General features: G+C 39.6%; 1 protein-coding gene across 1 annotated transcript; it reads right to left on the reverse strand.

The window, feature by feature from the left end:
• Positions 1-467: 467 nt before the first annotated feature.
• On the reverse strand, positions 468-17,444 carry LOC149299418 (coagulation factor XII-like). The gene is made up of 8 exons (XM_089485987.1): positions 17,015-17,444; positions 10,932-11,042; positions 9,991-10,122; positions 8,192-8,498; positions 6,794-6,930; positions 6,075-6,209; positions 5,813-5,961; positions 468-623 (listed from the first exon to the last, which is right to left on the reverse strand). The coding sequence occupies exons 1-8, from the start codon at positions 17,442-17,444 to the stop codon at positions 468-470; spliced, it is 1,557 nt and encodes a 518-aa protein (XP_089342113.1).
• Between the last annotated feature and the right edge of the window lie 1,743 nt (positions 17,445-19,187).

Below are 19,187 nucleotides of genomic sequence, written 5' to 3' on the forward strand. Positions count from 1 at the left end.
GGTTCTCGTGTCATAGGACCTATCATTCATAGACGGCTTAATATTTGGTATGCTTTATTTGAAGAACGTCACCTTTATTGTTCAAGCCAAATTGCTAGCAAATGCATTAATCAAAAACATTTTTACCTTCTGTCCCACTAAGTGAAATGCATTAACAACCTGCTCACCTAGACAAGAAAGACAGATGTAAGCATAATGTTTTTTGATACATTTACGCAACACATGATGTTTTGGCAGCAAAATGTATGCATCACCTTTTGCGGGTGATCCTCCGATTTCATAAACCAAATAATTGCATCAAAACAATGGATATATATCAAGGGTATTATTATATGATGTGAAATGAATAACACTTGTCATGTTTTCTGAATGATACTTGATCAACAAATTTCACAAAAATTTAAGGCACACAGTTTCTTGTTGAAAGCTTCTGGCGTCTAGCTTTGGAACTGGTAAATCCGCTGGTCTCAGTTAAGATTTTTTAGAATCCAGTCAATATAGCTGGACACATCAGTGTACACTCCTGGCTTATTTTCCTCACCGCAGCCAGACCCCCAGCTTACGATACCATGTAACTCAATTTTTCCATCTACCTCACATACAAGAGGACCACCAGAGTCTCCCTACGGAAATACAACACAAGATACATTGTAATCAAGGCATACATGTGTAATAAAATTAGCAATCATAAATTGTAATACTATTTACTGTTGGCTAAAACACTTGTTGAAGGACATTTTCTAATAAGTACTTAAAGTATTCTTGTGCACGCTCTCAATTCATTCATCTGGTGGTTTGGTTCAGCATTGCAACCATGGGCCACGTCACCATATTATTATTAAACCTTTTTCCTTTAGGTGGGAATTATATTTTAAATCTAGCAATAAATTATTTGTTTCTGTATGATATGCTACTGAAAGTTGACAATTAAACATCCTCATTTCCACGTCCCCTCACCCTTTGTATCCTATATCTCTTTAATGATTTTCAAATGACTTTATTTACAAACTATGTGAATGATGTGCTTATGTGGAATTAAATGCAAGTTTGACCTAGTCGGTCACTGCTTGAGGGGTTTAGCTGTCAAATCTCTATTGGAAGCTAAAGGGTTGTCATAGAATAAGGAAAACCGAATAATGCATTAATGTCTTTTGCTGGAGGGTATAATCGTTATTTCCCTACTCAGTATGGGAACTGTCATGTTTACAACAAATTAGACCACAAGCCAAGGCATCTCACATTTACATTTACAAACATAGGGTTAGATTTAATACTGTCTACTGTAAAAGCAGGAGAAAAAAATGACCCGTGCTAATGCATGGATTCTGGGGTCACTTAATGCTCTCAAAATGTACTTGATTACTGAGAGTTTAAGGACAAATTGTCATTTTTTTCTACTTAGTTTTGTTGTTCCATGGAACTCCCATGTATTGTATTGTTGTATTCGCCAGAGTTCTGTAGAGTGGAAGGTGTTCAAAGAAAGGTCAGGTGACTAGAAAAGGAGGCTCTTTTCCCAGTGAGATATCAAGAGATGAAGGACCCACCACTAATCCAAACCTTGACCTTATGATCATAGAAAACTGACATGAGTGCTTAAACATAAGTCTGAGATTTGTTGGCTTTCCTATAATTTGCCTCATGTCAAAGGTCTAGACTTTATGAACTGGATCAGTCTGATATACTTTTGTTCATGTTACCTCTGTACAAAATGTAAGAAGCCCCTCATCATGGACTCTTTATAGAGTAAGCTATTCTGCTTTGCTTGTTTTTGTGTGAGTGTTAGCCAGATATGCAAGTTTAGTTTCTGTTTGATTGTGCACACTAGTATGTTGAGCAAGTCAATATAACAGATCTGTTAATATATTCTTATAATTATTATTTTTCTGAAAGTTGAATAACATAAAAACAACATGGAAACATTTAAGATACTGTGACAAAAGGTGTGGTATAGTGATAGATGGCAGATATATTAGATCAGCCTTGGTCAATAGTAGCCTACTTTAACCCCTTCGAGACAAAGGCTGATTTTACTTTTTGTACCCTTTGTGACAATGGCCTTTTTAACATTTCTGCGCTGCTTGTGTTTAGCTGTAATTTTCTTCTTTCCCGTTTACTGAACCCACACACATTAGATATTGTTTTTTTCAGGACAAGAAGGGCTTTCTTTAGATGACATTGTTTTGATTGTATCATATTATTTACTATTAAAAAAATTATAAAATATGGTGAAAAATTTAGAAAAAAATGACTGTTTCTAACTTTTAGTTGAAAAATCTTTTACTCATCTATAAAAGGTAATGAAAAAACCTGCTAAATAGATTCTACTATTTGTCCTGAGTTTAGAAATACCCAATGTTTTTATGTTTTTTTGCTTTTTTCTACCCATTATGGGGCAATAAGTACAGGTAGCGTTTTGCTATTTCAAAGCCATTTTTTCCAAATCTGGTAATTCTTCCCCCCATGTGCCATTTCGGGTATCTTTGAACCCGGCCAATGCAATTTACCCCATCAAGTCATATATTTTTGAAAACTAGACAGCCCAGGGTATTCCAAATGCTAGTATTTTAACTCTTTCCATGCACCATATCTACCACCAGTCTTTGTCAAACTTTATGGTAGTCATTTTTTTGCATTTGTTTTGTCATACACATTTTACTTCAGGTATGAATTAAAATGTTCTAGTTTATGTCACTATCACAAAACACCCCAATATGTGTTCAGCAACATCTCCTGAGCGCAGCGATACCCCACATGAATGATTTTGCCTGGCTGTTTGGGGGCAAAAGGGCCACATTTGGGGCATGCGCATTTTTCAATGTTGAACTTTGGCATTTGGGGATCCACTGCCCATGCCCTATTTGGTACATCTTTGAGCCGGGCCATTTCAGTGTGCCCAATAAACCCATATATTTTTGAAAACTAGACACCCCAGGGTATTTCAAATGCTAGTATTTTAACTCTTTCCATGCACCATATCTACCACCAGTCTTTGTCAAACTTTGTGGTAGTCATTTTTTTGCATTTGGTTTTCCACACACATTTTAATTCAGGTATGAATTAAAATGTTCTCGTATATGTCACTATCACAAAACACCCCAATATGTGTTCAGCAACATCTCCTGAGTACAGCGATACCTCACATGAATGATTTTGCCTGGCTGTTTTGGGGCAAAAGGGCCACATTTGGGGCATGCGCTTTTTTCAATGTTGAACTTTGGCATTTGGGATCCACTGCCCATGCCCTATTTGGTACATCTTTGAGCCGGGCCATTTCAGTGTGCCCAACAAAACCATATATTTTTCAAAACTAGACACCACAGGGTATTTTAAATGCTGGTATTTTAACTCTTTGCATGCACATATTTTACCACCAGCATTTTTTCAAAGTTTGCAGTAATATTTTTGTGTGTGTATTTTTCCCACACACACCTACTTTATGTATGAATTTACAGCTCCTGGTATATGCCGCTGTCACACGACACCCCATAATGTGTTCAGCAACATCTCCTGAGTGCAGTGATACCCCACATGCATGGGTGTGTCATTTTTTGGGGGAACTAAAAGGCCACATTTGGTACGTGTGCATTTTTCTAATTGGAAATTAGATGTGTGGCCATCCTTCCCCCCGTGTTAATTGGGACGTTGTTGAACCTGGCCCATTCAATTTACCCCATCAAATCATACATTTTTTAAAAGTAGACACCCCACGGGCATTTAATATGCCAGTATTTTAACTCTTTCCATGCGAGAATTGTTTTAAGCTAATATGCTAATTTTATGACTTGCTCACAAAAATATATATTTTATATATATATATTTTTTTTTTATTTTTTTTTTTTTTTTTTAAATTTAACATTTTTTTCAACTTGGAGGTTCCCCTGATAGTGACATCAGTGGGAAATGATTTTTACATTTTACTGTTTTTTTACTATTTTTTTCTAATTATTATAAATTTTATTTTATTTTTTAATTTATTTTTACTAATCACACTGTGATTAGAAAGCTGGGCTCCATTGACTTGCATGGTGAATGCAGTACCTGTATTCAACCTGCAAGTGGAGCCAAAGTTCTCTAGATGGTCTGGACTATCTAGCGAACTTTTAAAATTTGTGGTTCCTGTTACAGGACGGCGGCCATCTTCCTTGATGGCGAAGATTGCCGGCAGCTGCGGCTGTGACCGCTCTCCGGAGCGGTCACAGCCCATCAAAAGGTTAGTGTTTGGTGTCGCTGGATGCCTCCTGATCGAGGCATTCCAGCGACACCATTTAAGTTTAGGAGGCGATCGTCGATCGCCTCCTAAACGCTTTTAAAACGGGCGTCCGCCGCCATACAAAGTATGGCGGATGTTGACGCCCCGTGGAGGGGCCAGAGATGGCCCCTTCGTGCCGATCGCGGCGTTGCTGAATGCCTCGAGGTCGAGGCATTCAGCAACGCTTTTTGGGTGCAGAAAGCGATAGTAGATCGCTTTCTGCACCCGTTTAAAGACGTGCCGGTCCTGGCACGTCAATTGTCGTAAAGCACATGCTTTTCCGTGCCGTGCCAGGACCGGCAATTGTCATTAAGGGGTTAAAATATGTCCCAGGGAAATATGTTGTTTATTTACAAACTGCACTACTGGCAGTTTGCAAAACATGGTAAGGGTCCCTGGGGCGGAGCATCTGGAAGAGCAGGGAGGGCCAGTGCTCCAACAGCACTACTTGCTGTTTTGATCCAGTCCAGAGCCTGTATTCTGGACAGGAGCTCCACAGGTGTGGACTAAGTAACAGCTCACCTGTGGCTGATTAATTAGCAGCCAGAAGGTTAAAGGGATTGAGCCTGATTCAGAGAGAGAGACCAGTGTTATTCCAGCTGGGAGAGCTGAAGAACTGAGGAGTGGGTTCTCTCTTAAAACCATTTTTGATGATAACTTGTGAATGTTTGGAGCTGTTTTTACTAAGCAAGTGCTCAAACAAAGACTGTTATCCTGTGCTACTTATAAACGGCTGCTGTTTATTCCTTTAAAATAAACATTGAAGCTGAGCTGGATGTGTCCTGGACTTCATTTACCCTAGAAGACTGTGGTTACAGCCAAGATCCTTGACAAAAATCCCAAGGAAAAGGGAGGCCTGTCACAATACCTTTTAAGTTTTCATGGCAACAACTTTTTTACCGGAATTAACTCTGTCAAAGTTCTGGGCTACCGCAGTACTAAATGGTGTATCTATTTACATTTATTTACAGATTAATTAAACACATATGTACAGATGTACTGTCACGATAAATGTTTGTCACAATTGTCAATGGTGGTCTGTTTATGTGATAGCACCACCATTGTCACTGCCTGTTCCCTGATAAACTTTCTTCTGATAGACTGTCTGTGCAGACAGGGAGATTTCAGGACAGACAAGCAGTGGAAATGGGAAAAGTTAAAACAGAAGACCTCACCATATCTTACAGCTGAAAACTAGGGAGCTCATATGCAGCTGCACCCTGCCTATTTTCTTATAGCACTAGAAACATCTCCTTCTAGTTAGAAGAATGACACTGCTGATCACACAGGATACTCCAACCATGGCTAGGAGCCACTGAGCAAGCTAAATATCAGAATACCTCCCACGAGCAAACATACCCACTCGGGTAACAGTTATCCACACACTCAGTTAAAAAATCATCATTTAAGTAAACGCAAAATATTCTCCCAATATCCTTATAAATTGCATCTGTTGCTAAAAGGTGAAAAATGTTAGCAGATGTATTGAAGTAAGCCCTTAGCTCAGAGCATTTAAAGAACCCATGCATCCTCTCTATGGTCTCATGATGACAATGAGCTCACCTGGCATGCATCGACCCCTCCTGCCATGACACCAGCGCACATCATCCCCGACAGCATTTTATTACCATGAACAGCAGGAGACTGGCATTGTGTGTTAGGGATTATTGGTATAAGGGCTTCCTGAAGGAATAATGCATATTCATCCGCCCCTGAGGATAGAAATGTATGAAGAAATGATCACTTAATTGTGGAAGTACAAAATGTACTGACTTTAGTCATTACTTGCTTTATAGTCTTACTATTAGTTCTGGTATCTCCTTACCATGGTACTGGTGGCCCCACCCGACCACTGTACATTGCTTCACTCTGTCAGCCACATTTTGAGGAAGACAAATAGGTTGCACAAATTGTGTGAATTCAGCACAGGCATCTGTTGTTGACTTCAGCCTCACAAGAGCTTGGAGAGAAGAAAAGCGCATGGTGAAAATTGTATAACTTGGAACATCATTTGCACAGGTGTCTCTGAAGGGGCTTGGCAGAATCTTTCATGGGGTCTTGTGCAAAAATTCTAAATTCTATACCTAAAAATATGAAGTGAGCCCATTCAGTTGGAATTGTTCTTGTACCTAATACCACTGCAATTGGATTAAGCAAATCCAATGTTTTTTATGAATTCACTGGGTTATGGCCCACCATAATTTGATAATTACGGTATATAATTGCCTGTGAGAAGGAAGTAAGAGTGAGTCAAGTGGGGTGCAGAAATTGGGCTTGTAGCAACAAAGAATGAGCTACGTACTGACTATAGCAGAACATCTGAATAACATGAAAAGATGGCTGTGCAGCTTAATCATTTGAACATTGGGGCTTACATATGTTAAGTGATTCTGCTGAAAAGTGGTTTTATCACCATAGCAACCAATGGCATCGTCTAATCAGCAGAAACATTCTGCATATGTCTATGGCGATAAGACCACCTTCCAAAATGTGTACCAGAAGCACTTTAAATAAACAAGAGCACATTCAATTCTCGCGTCTTACCGAGATCATGCTGAAAGGTATCTTCACTATACTTCTCATGGAGGATATATCTCTCCACTTGGAATGTCCTTGTCCGTGTGTCTGTTGTGTTGAACAAGCTCTGCCCTAATACCACAGTGATCTCCTTCACATTTGGCCTACAAAAATATTTTTAAAAACAATTAAATGTACTATTCAGAAATGTTGAGGAGTATATTCAAAATAATCATTTGCGTGCCAAGTTGTGATTTAGTAATGGACAGTACTGTTTACTATTCAATAGGTTTAAATATGTAGCACTCTGGGAAAACATTGAGAAGAGCCTAAAAGGGTAACAAAGATTTAAGTATAATAACGAATAACAATAAATGAAAAATTAAAATGAGCTTCCTCGGATGCTGTGCTCCATTGTATAGTTTAGAATGTGATAATACCTGAGGTCTCTGTTGTTTTATTGTCTGTTTTACGTGGATAATGGAAGTTATAATTTACTTCAGATACAATGTAGTGGTTTATGTAATATTAATCGTTCAAAATGAAAATATGAATTTAAAATGCTTTCACTTTTGAACAGCATTCTGCTTAGTTCTCCTTTGGGAGAAGTAACATTTAAAAGATTGTCTTCTTCTCTTCAGTTGAAAGAAGAGCCGCAGTTTTGCAGATTCTGATGATGTTATTTTTTCAAAGTTCCCTTTTGCTGACTGCTCTGAGGAAATTCAAAAAGTGTTCTAATATTCCACTTGCTTGTAGCTTCTAAACAGCAGAGGAGGACTGGGCTTGTTCCGCCCATCCAAGTGGCCCATTGACAAAAAGCCAAAAAACACATTTGGCAGACAATACACTCAATGAACATTATCCTGTCCATCTCAAAATATGTTTACGGAAAGGGAGCGCATAAAAGCTGAACATAAAGGGTCCAGTATATGTCATTGCATCTATGTGTACTAAAACACAAAAAGGCATAAAGTCTTAAATCCTGAGCAGCCCATAGTGGGCAATTGTGCCCCCACTCCACTTCCCAGGGCTCGACTGCTAAGTAGAGTAAGAAGCAGCACTATGTTCAAAAATGAAAACAAAATCTAATGAAAGCGCTCCGATTTATCACCTTGACAAATCTGCCCAAATCTTATAGCAGCTATTAAATATGGTATGCCAAGCAACACAATGTGAAGAGTTATATAAACAGAGTTTGGGAATGGATTATCTACAACATGAATACTTATGAGGCTGGATCGATTTGACTCCTCAAACGCCACTGACTGTACGTTCTTAATGTCATCTTCTGAACTTGGCAACTCACAGAACTATCCAGTTATAGTTATAGCAAGTTGACATAGTACTATATAAAAGTCATATGGCTTACACATTTGGCTCTAGTGTATATCCATGCTACCTCAGATATAGACAGAAGATCCTCACCGTTGTTCTAAACAATGAGCTGCAGTTAGAATCCAGCAAGAGGAGATGAGTGACCCACCACAGAAGTGACTGCTGATATACAGAGCTGCTACATAAGGATGGGATGCAGGAAGCGCAACGAGTCCCCCTACAATGCGTGGGGTTATAGAAGGAGTTTTCTGAAACTTCTTCTCACAGCTTGTTGGCATGCCTCTGCTTCTGTCCATCTTGGGGGTTGCATTTTGTGGGGGATCATATCTGCTGGTTGAAGAGGTTGGTCCTAGAGAAGGGGTTTCTGGTTTACTGGTCTGTGGTTGTAAAGTGCTAGCTGGGAAAACACAGCAGAAGTTTAGTATTCACATGGAGATATACCATGTCCTTCCCATACAATGCAATTAGAAAATGGTGTTATATACACACAGTCTAAAAACAAGCAGGAGACTTCTGTTCATAGGGTGTTCATGCCAGTTTTGTCTTGTGGCTAGGAAGCAGCAAGATCGGGCCTCTGATGACACTCTTGAGTCCTCACTCCCCTTTCTCCCCCGTCGGTCCCTTCTGGCGTACTAACTATAGATACCCGTACATGACAAATAACACTTGCAAAACACTACATATGGAGGTATTCCCGGTGTGGTTTTAGGTGTCCCTACAATTATTATTGTTCTGCCACTAAAGTCGAATATATCAATGTTTTCCAGCTTTCATTTTGTTTATAATTGTATCTGTTACCAGTGTGTATTGTACCTGTGATCGCATTGCACTTTGGGATGAGACAATGTTCCCAACTCAGTCTCTCTTTAATTAGTATGAAGCACCAAGGCTGTGTATCTCCATCAGGATTCCTACAACACACAGAGTAGATCCGTAGGTAATGTGTTTCCCTAAAGTAACATCTACTAGTTATTATAGTAACATTTTAAAAATGACTCCTGGAGTAAGACGGGCTTATCACAGTTGTGAAAGCCAAGCGGACTGTTCCCAAGCAACTAATGACCATGAATAGGAGGTAGGAAGAAAAACTTTAAAGAATATAATTTATTCTAATAAGTACCTGCAATATGGATGTGGTCCAATGCCATAGTCCTTTGCTTTAAAGCCACTGTAAAGGGAAACCTCGTGATGAATTATATCAGAGTCCCAAGGCAAGCAGGATAGTCCTGTCACTGTTACACTGGCAGTGCCCCTGTAGCTGGTTCCATTTCCGCTGTAACATATTTCACTGGGACCTGAAAAAAGATATTTCCTCATCCGTTCTCAAAATAATTTCCATGACAGTTTGGGCATTCAGTAGTACTAGCAATAATGTTTCCAAAAGCTGCATTTAGCAATAGACATGTTCACAAATGCACATTCTCCAGCAACCCTAATTCCAGTATTTGGGTTTTTCCCAGCTTCTTTGAATGTACTATCCAGTTCCATCACATCATATCTATTTGCCATATACATATATTTAAAAGTCACTTCTTTTTTCCAAGTGAGACAGTACCCAGTATTTTTTTTTATTATTTAATTGTATTTTTAACCAGACAATCTGCATGCTCTTTTGGCATGGCTTTTCAGTTTCTGCTACTTACAGAGCTAATTTCTTAAAAAAAAAATAAAGAACAACTGATTCCTAGTATATGTCAAAACTTACGTATTTCACAGTGAGGGCCTATATGTCCCTGGACACAGCCGCACACTGTGGTCCTCTTATCTTGAATGCAGTGCCCTCCATTGAGGCATGGGTTTATGGCACAAGCTGCAAAACCAGAGCACATAATATAATACAAGCAATGAACGAGGCAATAAGGAAGCATCATAAAACTATTTTCAGTTACCTTTCCCTTTTGTTGGCTTACAAATGCTCCCCTTATGACCACATGTACATTCCTCTAGGATGGGAGGTGTGTATCTCAGCCATTTCTCTTTAGGCTCAAAGTACTGTTGAAGTTTTTCATCAAAACACTTATCTAAAGGAAGAGGAAGAAGAATTGTTTAGGAACAGCCTAATAAGAGTTTCAGTTGAACTGGATTGGAGTGTGACACTCAGCCTACATCACAACTGTGAATGTTTGGGATGTGAGTGAACGAGCAGGCTAGCCCAAGAAAATGTTTTACCTTTTACTCTAGACAATCAACCCCGCTCATTAATTGTTTGTCCCTTGGCTTCTCATATGGACTTCATTTAAAAAACTGTTTCATTACATTAATTGCACTCTATAGAATGCCAAGCAAAAAATTCACCTATCAGATCCGTGATTTTATTCTTTTCCCTAAAGGTCACATAAAAACTACAGAGGAACTTTTTTAGGCATTTTTGCAGTTTCTATGGCAACAGCCAATTCGTGCCTTTTTTCACATGCCACATCCATGTTCACAGAGTTAAAGTTTTTCAGGATTAAATAATTATTTTTAGGAAACATTTGGGTGTTCAGCACCAATAAAAAATTAAGTTTCAGATGCTGTATTATGAAGGTGATTTACATAATTATACATTTTTCATTGTAATAAGTTTACTTAGAGGTATATTTTCTGAACAAGTTTACAGGTGAGCTGAACACTTCACAAGATCCAAAGTTCAATGAGCTTGTCTTGCTGGAAGGGTTAAACTGGCCCTGTATAATGCATAGCCCTTCTTGGAAGAGGCTTACCTGGGTGAGCCATTCATAAAGCATAGAATAATGCTGAAATGCTCAACTTTCCTGAAAACTCCTTTAGTGAATTGACCCAATTATATTTAATAAAGCAAGTAAGATGCGCTTTAGCTGTTAAGTCTCACCTATTTGGCAGTGGCGACCTGTATAGGGTTCTTTGCATACACAATGGTAACCTTTTAACTTGCTCTCACAAACACCTCTGGGTTCACATGGATCATCATCCTCACAGTGGTCTGGGAATACAGAATTTGTAAAGACAGAATCTAAGAAGTAAGCCAGGTTTATGGTTGCAATGAAACTCATGCAATACACATAACACATGTTATCCATGACAATGCGAGCTGCATGAAGAAAGGACTCCACATGATGTAAGAGGGAGGGAAAGCTGTGGGATTGGGAAAGAGATAGGACGATTTGGGGCTGTGAAATAGGGGCAGCTGATGCAGAATGAGGACTTTGAAAGGGGCGAGAGCTTAGGGAGAGGGAAACTATGATGGGGAGAGAGAGAACTGTTTGAGGGAGAGAAGGAGAGCGTGTGTGCATGAATGTGTATGCAGTTAGAGAGTTTGTGTATGTATATGGTGTTAGTGTATGTCGTTAGCATGTGTGTGTGTCAGTATATGCTGTTAGAATGTGTGGGCGTATTACCATATTGTGTCTAGTTATTAATGTATAGTGTGAAAGTGTGTCAGGGGTTAACCTAGGGTTAGTGGAGCATGGGAGAGGGAAAGAGAGGGTGGGAGAGAGAGTGTGGGTATGTAATTGTATGATGTTAAAGTGAGTGTGTGCATTAGTGTATGGTGTTAGAGTGAGTGTGGGGGTGTAAGTGTATGGTGGTATAGTGAGTGTGTGTGGGAGCAACTAAGGTCATTCATTTGAGGGGGGTATATTTCACTGCCCACCTTCCAGCTACACAGGGCACTGTAGAGACACAGACATCCAAGTACTCCTGTAGTCTGTTGATGAATGGCCCTGCTTTGAGTAGGGAAGCCACAAGCACAAAGTTGAAAAGCAGCTGGGTAATGGTATATGGGACAAACTATAAATCCCACATTTATTAAATAATATGTACTATTACATGCATTTAGACGTTTGGTTGACGTGCACTTTAAGACATTTAAAAACAAGGAAAGCATGTCGAATGTAACACATTAACAATGAGAAATTTGAGAAAATTTTGGTACCTGTCACTTTGTGCTTCTCAATACAATATGACCAACGTTGGTCTAGATCATAATTCCGAGTGAGAGAGCACCTAAGAAACATAGTTGTCAAAAAGGCATAGTCAAACAATGAGATGGTATAATATAGCCTATCCTGCCAATAAAAGTCCAAAACTAATTCCTAATGCTAATACCAGTATATGACTTTTATTTAATTAGTTTAATGTGAAAATTGCCCAGGGGCCTTTTGATTTCTAGTTACACCCCTGCCTATCCTCTTCTAAAGATGTCAGAATCATGTTACCCAAAGGAGAGGAGTTCACTGATTATGTTTCCTGCAGAGAGGCCGAGGTCTGTTGGACAATGTTGTGTTTGAAAGGATAATCCAAAAACACATAGAGAGAGAAAAAGAGAGAGAAGTGATAGGAGAGAAGAAAGATCAAAGAGAAAATAAAGATAAAGGAAGTAAGAGGGAGAGAGATAAAAGAAAATGGAAGAAACATAGGAAAACAGGAAGAGAGAGAGAGAGAAAAAAAAGAAAGATAGACAAAAGAAAAGATGGGAAAGAAAGAAGAGGAAAGAGGAAGAGAAAAAAATAGAGGGAGAAGGAGACAAAGCGGCAGAAGACAATAGAAAGAGGAAGGAAAACATTTTGTGTACATAACCTATATAGTGTTCAACATGCAGCCTTACCACGGTTTAGGTCCATGCTTCCCTCTTCTGATACAAGATCTGTATACCATACGGCCATAAATGAATGGAAAGTGACACAGCTCCCCACTCTCTGTTAGAACTGTGTATGGACAATGGATTCTTAGACACTGATATACTAAGACACAGAGGACAGAGGATGTATATTGCCAAATAATGTTATGTCTCACCAAGTGCAGACTCATGTTTCTTTTCTTTGGGTTTCTGTATGGTAAATAAAACATAGAATGTCCCATTTAAAGTTTAAAGTAAACAATCAAAGCAAATATAGAAACACTGTTGCTTTTTGTTCCGGTGAGATGGCAGAATATTATTTGCAAACAGGCCAGGACAAAAGCAAGGATAAATCAATTTTAATTTCTTCTTTGGTGAAACACCCAGCGTCGTGCTTGGTAAGTGGTATTCTGCTAGCGACTGTCTACAATACACAAATCTACGGCAAACTATTTAAGATCTTTACATATAATACAGTGGAAAACCGCACTTTGGTATCTATTGCTCATTACTCACATGGTTAAACACAGTTCGATAAGTCTTGCCTGTAACTTCTGTGTAATCTCCTTCTCAGTGTTATTCACACCATATCAAAAAAATTACTTTAAAATCTAAAAATGACCGTTCTTATCTAATTTTGGGTTGTTTTTTTTTAGAGGAAACTTAATAAACCCCAGACTGTTTGCACTCACGTGTTTGGCCTGTGTAACAACCAGGATAACAAGCAGGGAAAACAGAGAGAAGAGATTCATGATGTCCACAGGAGGCGATTAAAGCAAACTCATAAAGACAAAGGTTATAAGTGGGAGAGGGACTGGGTTGTACGTGGGCAAAAAGGGCATTCACCCCTTACCTCTGCTCTACAGTGCAACTCCTCTGAGGGCGAAGGGCAGAGCTACCCCAGAGCCATTGGAGTAGCCAGGCATATTGATCAGCTCCTGATTTAGGGTTCCAGTTTGTAGTAGCAATTTATGATTAACTCTCTGACTGCAGTGCATTAACCTCATGTCATCACCGCTTCCCAACTGATGTATGGACATATATTTATAGTAAAAAAAAAAAAGGATCATATTAACAAATCAATGTTCAAAACAAAATGAAAGCTTTGGTGCAGGACCCATTTATATACAGACACATATATACAATGTTATGTATGAACAGTAAATTAATCTGTATTCTATATCATCACTCTAAGTCTCCTAATATATTCTCAATCCTCTGCAACCTCTAAAAACACCATATATTATATGAAATCCAATTGTAAACTTCTGTTTGAAAAAAGATTTTTTTAAAACGACATATTAAAAGTTTTAGATAAAGTATAACTAAAGTTGTTTTTAAGTAGTCTTGTCTGTTTTGATATGCACCTTCCAGTACGTTTCAGCAACTAGGTTTGGTGATATAGTTGGCTTTTTATAAAGACCCATTTTAAGGGATAGTCTAATATCCCTGAAACCTCCATAAACGCTGAATGCATATTAAAGAACTAAATCGCACAGATTTTTTTCCCTACGATAGGTGATCCTAAGTATAGGAGACAAGACATTAGATATTCCTTTAGATATGGATCTGACAATAGAGTGGGCCAGGAATGGTTCACGATCTGTTTAACCGAATCCCAACCAGCATCATATGCATATCATATGCATATGTAACTATACAAGATATGCTATTATCAGAACATTCAATATCTTTGTACAGTATGTATGACATACACTCTCAGGCTGTCTGTGTTTTTAAAAACAATCTGATATGTTTGTATAATTACGCCTTGCTCTCAAATATTGCCTAATAGGTATGCTCTGTATTACACAAAATGATCTGGGCATCATATGACCTTATCTGTATTTTTTAAATAATATCCTGACTGTATAGATAACTTGGGTATCTTAACAGACAGTGATGTCGCATATAGAAACACCAAAATTTAAAGATGGCTTCCAATAGACAGCATGTCAATCATCGGGATTTTGATACTTATTATTGAAGTATTTGTCCAAGTGCATGTTAATGAACTTATTATTTGCCTTTTTTCTTTTGTATTTGTTGGGTTGTTTTTTTTTTTTGTTATTGTATTTTGATTTTACATTTATGAAGACTATGTTTTCAATCGCGATTATTTCTGGGGCAAGCTGTATTTGTTGTACATTTGTTTTATTGCAGTTGTATTAAGTATGGGATGAAGAATCCCCAACACTTTTTATGCACTGTAAGTATTGTTAAGGTGAGCATCACAGTACAAAGCTTTTAAAATATTGACTTCCACGGCGTACATTGTAGAACTTTACTTGTACCTAACTTAACCTCAGCGCCAAATCACCAATGCTACTAAACTACCTCATTTTCTTTTCCTATGGTGATTAAGGAAAGTTTTTAACTAAGATCTGGCTTTTCTAAATGCCTGTTTATTATTAGGGACAATGTTGTCATAAAGAAGAATTTTCTTGGCACATGTATGAAATAAGGAACCCTGCAAAGTTCTTATCAGCACTTCAAGTTATTTATTTTTAACTTTTTCTTTGGAAAGAACATGCCAACTGTTTATTATGACAATTATGAAAAACACTCAAAGCCAGATAAGCTTTGGGTTCATAAATCCAAATGTTTACCAAACCCATGCAATCTTGATAACAGCTGGTTAGTTTAAGACGAAGCCGTAGCTTATAACCAGGAGATATAGAGAAGGGTTTGTAAGCAGATGGGAACCAATCAGAATAACAAGAGATCAGATACTGCACATGGAATATATAGACTCTAAATTCTAAATGCAAGAGCAGGGAATATGATCGCAGACCACAATATTATGTGATAGTGTACTGCACACTGCTGTATCCTCTGTAACATTAATCATGCTAGGATTTGGCTTCCATAATTTACTTCTGACTCAGGACCCTCTGTGATCATTGGAGAATTAGCTTGCAGTCTGGGCCTCTACCTCCCTCTTAGCATTGACACACTGGGATCTTGATATAATGGGATGGGGCATAGAGCTCCTGTATCTCCCCTTCCTGACACAGAGCAGCACACAGCTCCCGACTGCTGCTGCCTCTGCTCAAACATGCAACTTTTGCAAGTTCCCTCCAGATTCCCCCTCCTTTTCCCACAGACATATGTATGATGTTCTATGGCAAAAGGAGAAGAGGGGAGTGATGGGCTCTTCAGCTTGTTTCTGCATCACACATACTCTTGACACTGGAGGGGGGCTCATATGCCTACCTGCAGAGCAAACTACTTGGCTCTTCTTTCCGTGATGACATTAGTCTGTCCTTGAAAGAAAGCTTGCCAGTAGCACAGATGGGTCATGGCTGGGTTTAATCGTGTACCCAGATGCTAGGGAGGAATGCATTGGGAGCATGTGAATGCGCACGCTCTCCACCTGTGCGTATGCAGATTATCTGCTTTAATTGCAGACTGATGTTGAACCAGCTCTGCCTTGTACTTGCGATGTCTCCTCCTGAGTTGCCTTCTACTGCTGCTCAGAACTTGGCACTGCCCGTACCGACCACCTGCACCTGCCGCGACCATCGCCGCGTCTTACCTGCGGGAGACCAGGGGTGTGCACGCGGCTCCACCACGAGGCTTCAGCAAAGGTCTCGATGGACTGACACACATGCACGCCTACTGCACGGAATAAAGCATGTACACCTACTCCCTCTACAGGGAGGAGAAAAGGCGTGAGGCCGCGCAAAATGTCATCCGTTTGCGCCAAAGCGCTATAAAAATGCACCATAAAAATGCACCAAGCACAACACTCATTGCTTGGTTATACCAGCTCCCCTATGGTTGTGTCCTGCTGTCCTCCTGTCCCTTTTACCTGTATCCTGTTCCTGTACCGCTCCATTAATGCCTGTTGTCACGGTCAGGACTACTTGCCAAGCCGTGACTGTGTGGAGGGCGTGGGCATGAAGGGGTTAATAGCACCAGGCCTCTGGATTTACTAACTTCACCCCTTAACAAGGCATAAATTACACCAAATTAACCCCCAAATCCTGCCTGTATCCCCCCAGGTAGTCTGCCACCACTCACGATTTTGATACCGGATTCGTGAGAAATCCGAATTAGAACCTTTATCTCTATATATATATATATATATGTTAGCTCTGGTATTTTGACTCCTGGACAGTCTTCTGACTTTGAATGTTTGTCGCCTGCCATAACCCGTGCCTGTTTTACCGTTTACGAGATTGTTGCTGCCTGTTATACCGTTTACGAGATTGTCACCGCCTGTCCTAATCCGTGCCTGTTATACCGTTTACGAGAGTGTCGCTGTCTGCCCTGACCCGTGTCCTCCTTATCAGCATACGTACTGTTCCTGCTTTGGGTATCCATTACCTAACCTTCTACGCTGACAGCACCCTTGGTCCATCTGCTGGGGATGCCTCTTCTTCTTGTTTGTCCTTTTCCTCTCGGTGGCCAAGAAATTGGCCTCTTCTGGCTTGAAGCCATCTTCCTAGGTTTTCTTCCAGGTCTGTTTCTTTCTTCTAACATCACCGTCATGATGTCCTTATCTTCTAATGATGCATGGATTTTTTTATTCACAACTTCATTCTCTTCACACGATAACTCCACAGACAGCAGTTCTTTTCTCAGCTCCTCCGCCGCCACTTCGTCCATCTCACAATCTGGACAGCAATAGCAATGAAGAAGATCCAAGCAGCTTCTCATTCTTCCTGTCACACGGTCACAAAGCCTGTTCAGCAGCTCTTCCCTGGTGCCACCCACGGCTTTTCTGTACAGAATTCTAGTAGGTGGCCATGGGCACTGCATTGGCGCCTCAAAAAAAGCATCTATTTGTACCTTATATTCCCGCAAAACCCAGAAACTTCTTATAAACATATATTTTATTATTAATTTATTATGAAGCTTTTACTTTTGACCTTTACACCAACTTACTAACCTTTCCCTAAAGTATGCATCCTGTACCAATATGCATATAGGCTTTTTCGCAAATCCTTCACATTTGGACCAGGTCAGGTAATGTTGACAGCTTGTGGGAAATTCTTTGTGTCATGGAAAGCCATCTGTCTGAGAAGTTCCCTGTGTTAATAACATCTCCTGGATATTTTATTCAGCTTTCAGTTGATTCAGGTGGAGACCTATCCATCTGGGGCATAACACCTATCTAAAGAGCTGCCGATCTTCTTGGAAAAAGGTACCATACAAAGAGTAAGAGCAACACCTGAATTTTCCCATGGATATGCTGTCTCTTCCTCAACGTGTAAGGGAAGCAGGGACCAGGTCAGGAAAGATTTCAATCCAACAAACGTTTAGCATCATGGTCTACATATCCATCTTTGTGTCATCTACTGGGTGCCTTGGCCCTTACTCTTTACCTGTGTTTAAAAGAGTAACTGCCACTTACCTTGTTTAATCAAAATTACTTAGCGCTTGTTTCCGATTTAACAATTGTTTTTTTCTTTTTTTGTTTTTCAATCGGTTATTGATGGTAATTAGTTTAAGATTAGCAGACTATTTTATTTCTGTGAAGTTAAATCCAGTGGCAGGTGGAGGCACAAACTGCATAATGAATTACATCCCTTTACCTGAACCCTCCACCATTATGCTTACGACTCCTTCTTATGCTTCCACCAAATGGGGCGGAATAACAGCAAGAAGGAGTAAGTGTGCAAATCGTAAGAACAGTAAACTGTTCTCTTCCATGGGCTTCATGTATGCTTTCTTTCAATGTGTAAATACTTACACATTTAAACAATATTGCATGTTTTGGACTCTAAAATGTATTTCATTAAAACAATTATTTTTTTCCTATATAGTTTATTTTCCAATTAAGCACAATTCCTCCTATGTCTATAAATATATTGCCTGATATGGGATCATATTCACACAATCTATAGAATTTGGTGTTCTGAAGATGGAACATTCTCCAGAAAGGAATCTTGTATCATAGGATATCGTGATGATGCGAAGTGTTTTTATGTCCACGTGAATGTTATTGTATGATTCCACTCCTCCCACTTATCACACATAGCCATGTAATACACCACAACCAGACTGCCCACTAATTGTGTTTTACACGGATTGCTACCGTTAATGTAACGCTCATATACTATTGTTGAGTTATTACGCCACCAGCACAATGACAGCTCGGCAAATAGCAGCTCTTACGTGACGGTATCAGACCAAATTACTTTCCCCTTCGCTTCAGTATCGTAAAAGATGCCTCACTCGGCGGTTCCGCAAACAGATAAGAGCTGTGAGAAATGGCATTCCGAACGTCCAATTAGCTTCCAGATAAAGATCTAGGTTCCGCCTATCTAAACTCTTCCCCAATCAGATGTCTAACCCTCAACGGTGCACACGATAATACGAGTTGTAGATACGGCCAAAAGAAAGGGTGCTGATTGAAAACTACAGCCAATGAGATGCGAGTCCGGGGGCGCGGCGGGCTCGTGATTGGCTGCGGTGAGTGGGTTCTGTCACTAGCAGCAGGGTGTTTGGAGTCTGGTGGAAAGTGAGTGGCCGCCCGAGGCTTGGAGCCCCTGGCCAGGC

The sequence above is a fragment of the Sceloporus occidentalis genome, unplaced genomic scaffold (genome assembly GCF_023333645.1).
Source record: "Sceloporus occidentalis isolate IW3139 unplaced genomic scaffold, rSceOcc1.0.p SCAF_28, whole genome shotgun sequence".
NCBI classification, from domain to species: domain Eukaryota; kingdom Metazoa; phylum Chordata; class Lepidosauria; order Squamata; family Phrynosomatidae; genus Sceloporus; species Sceloporus occidentalis.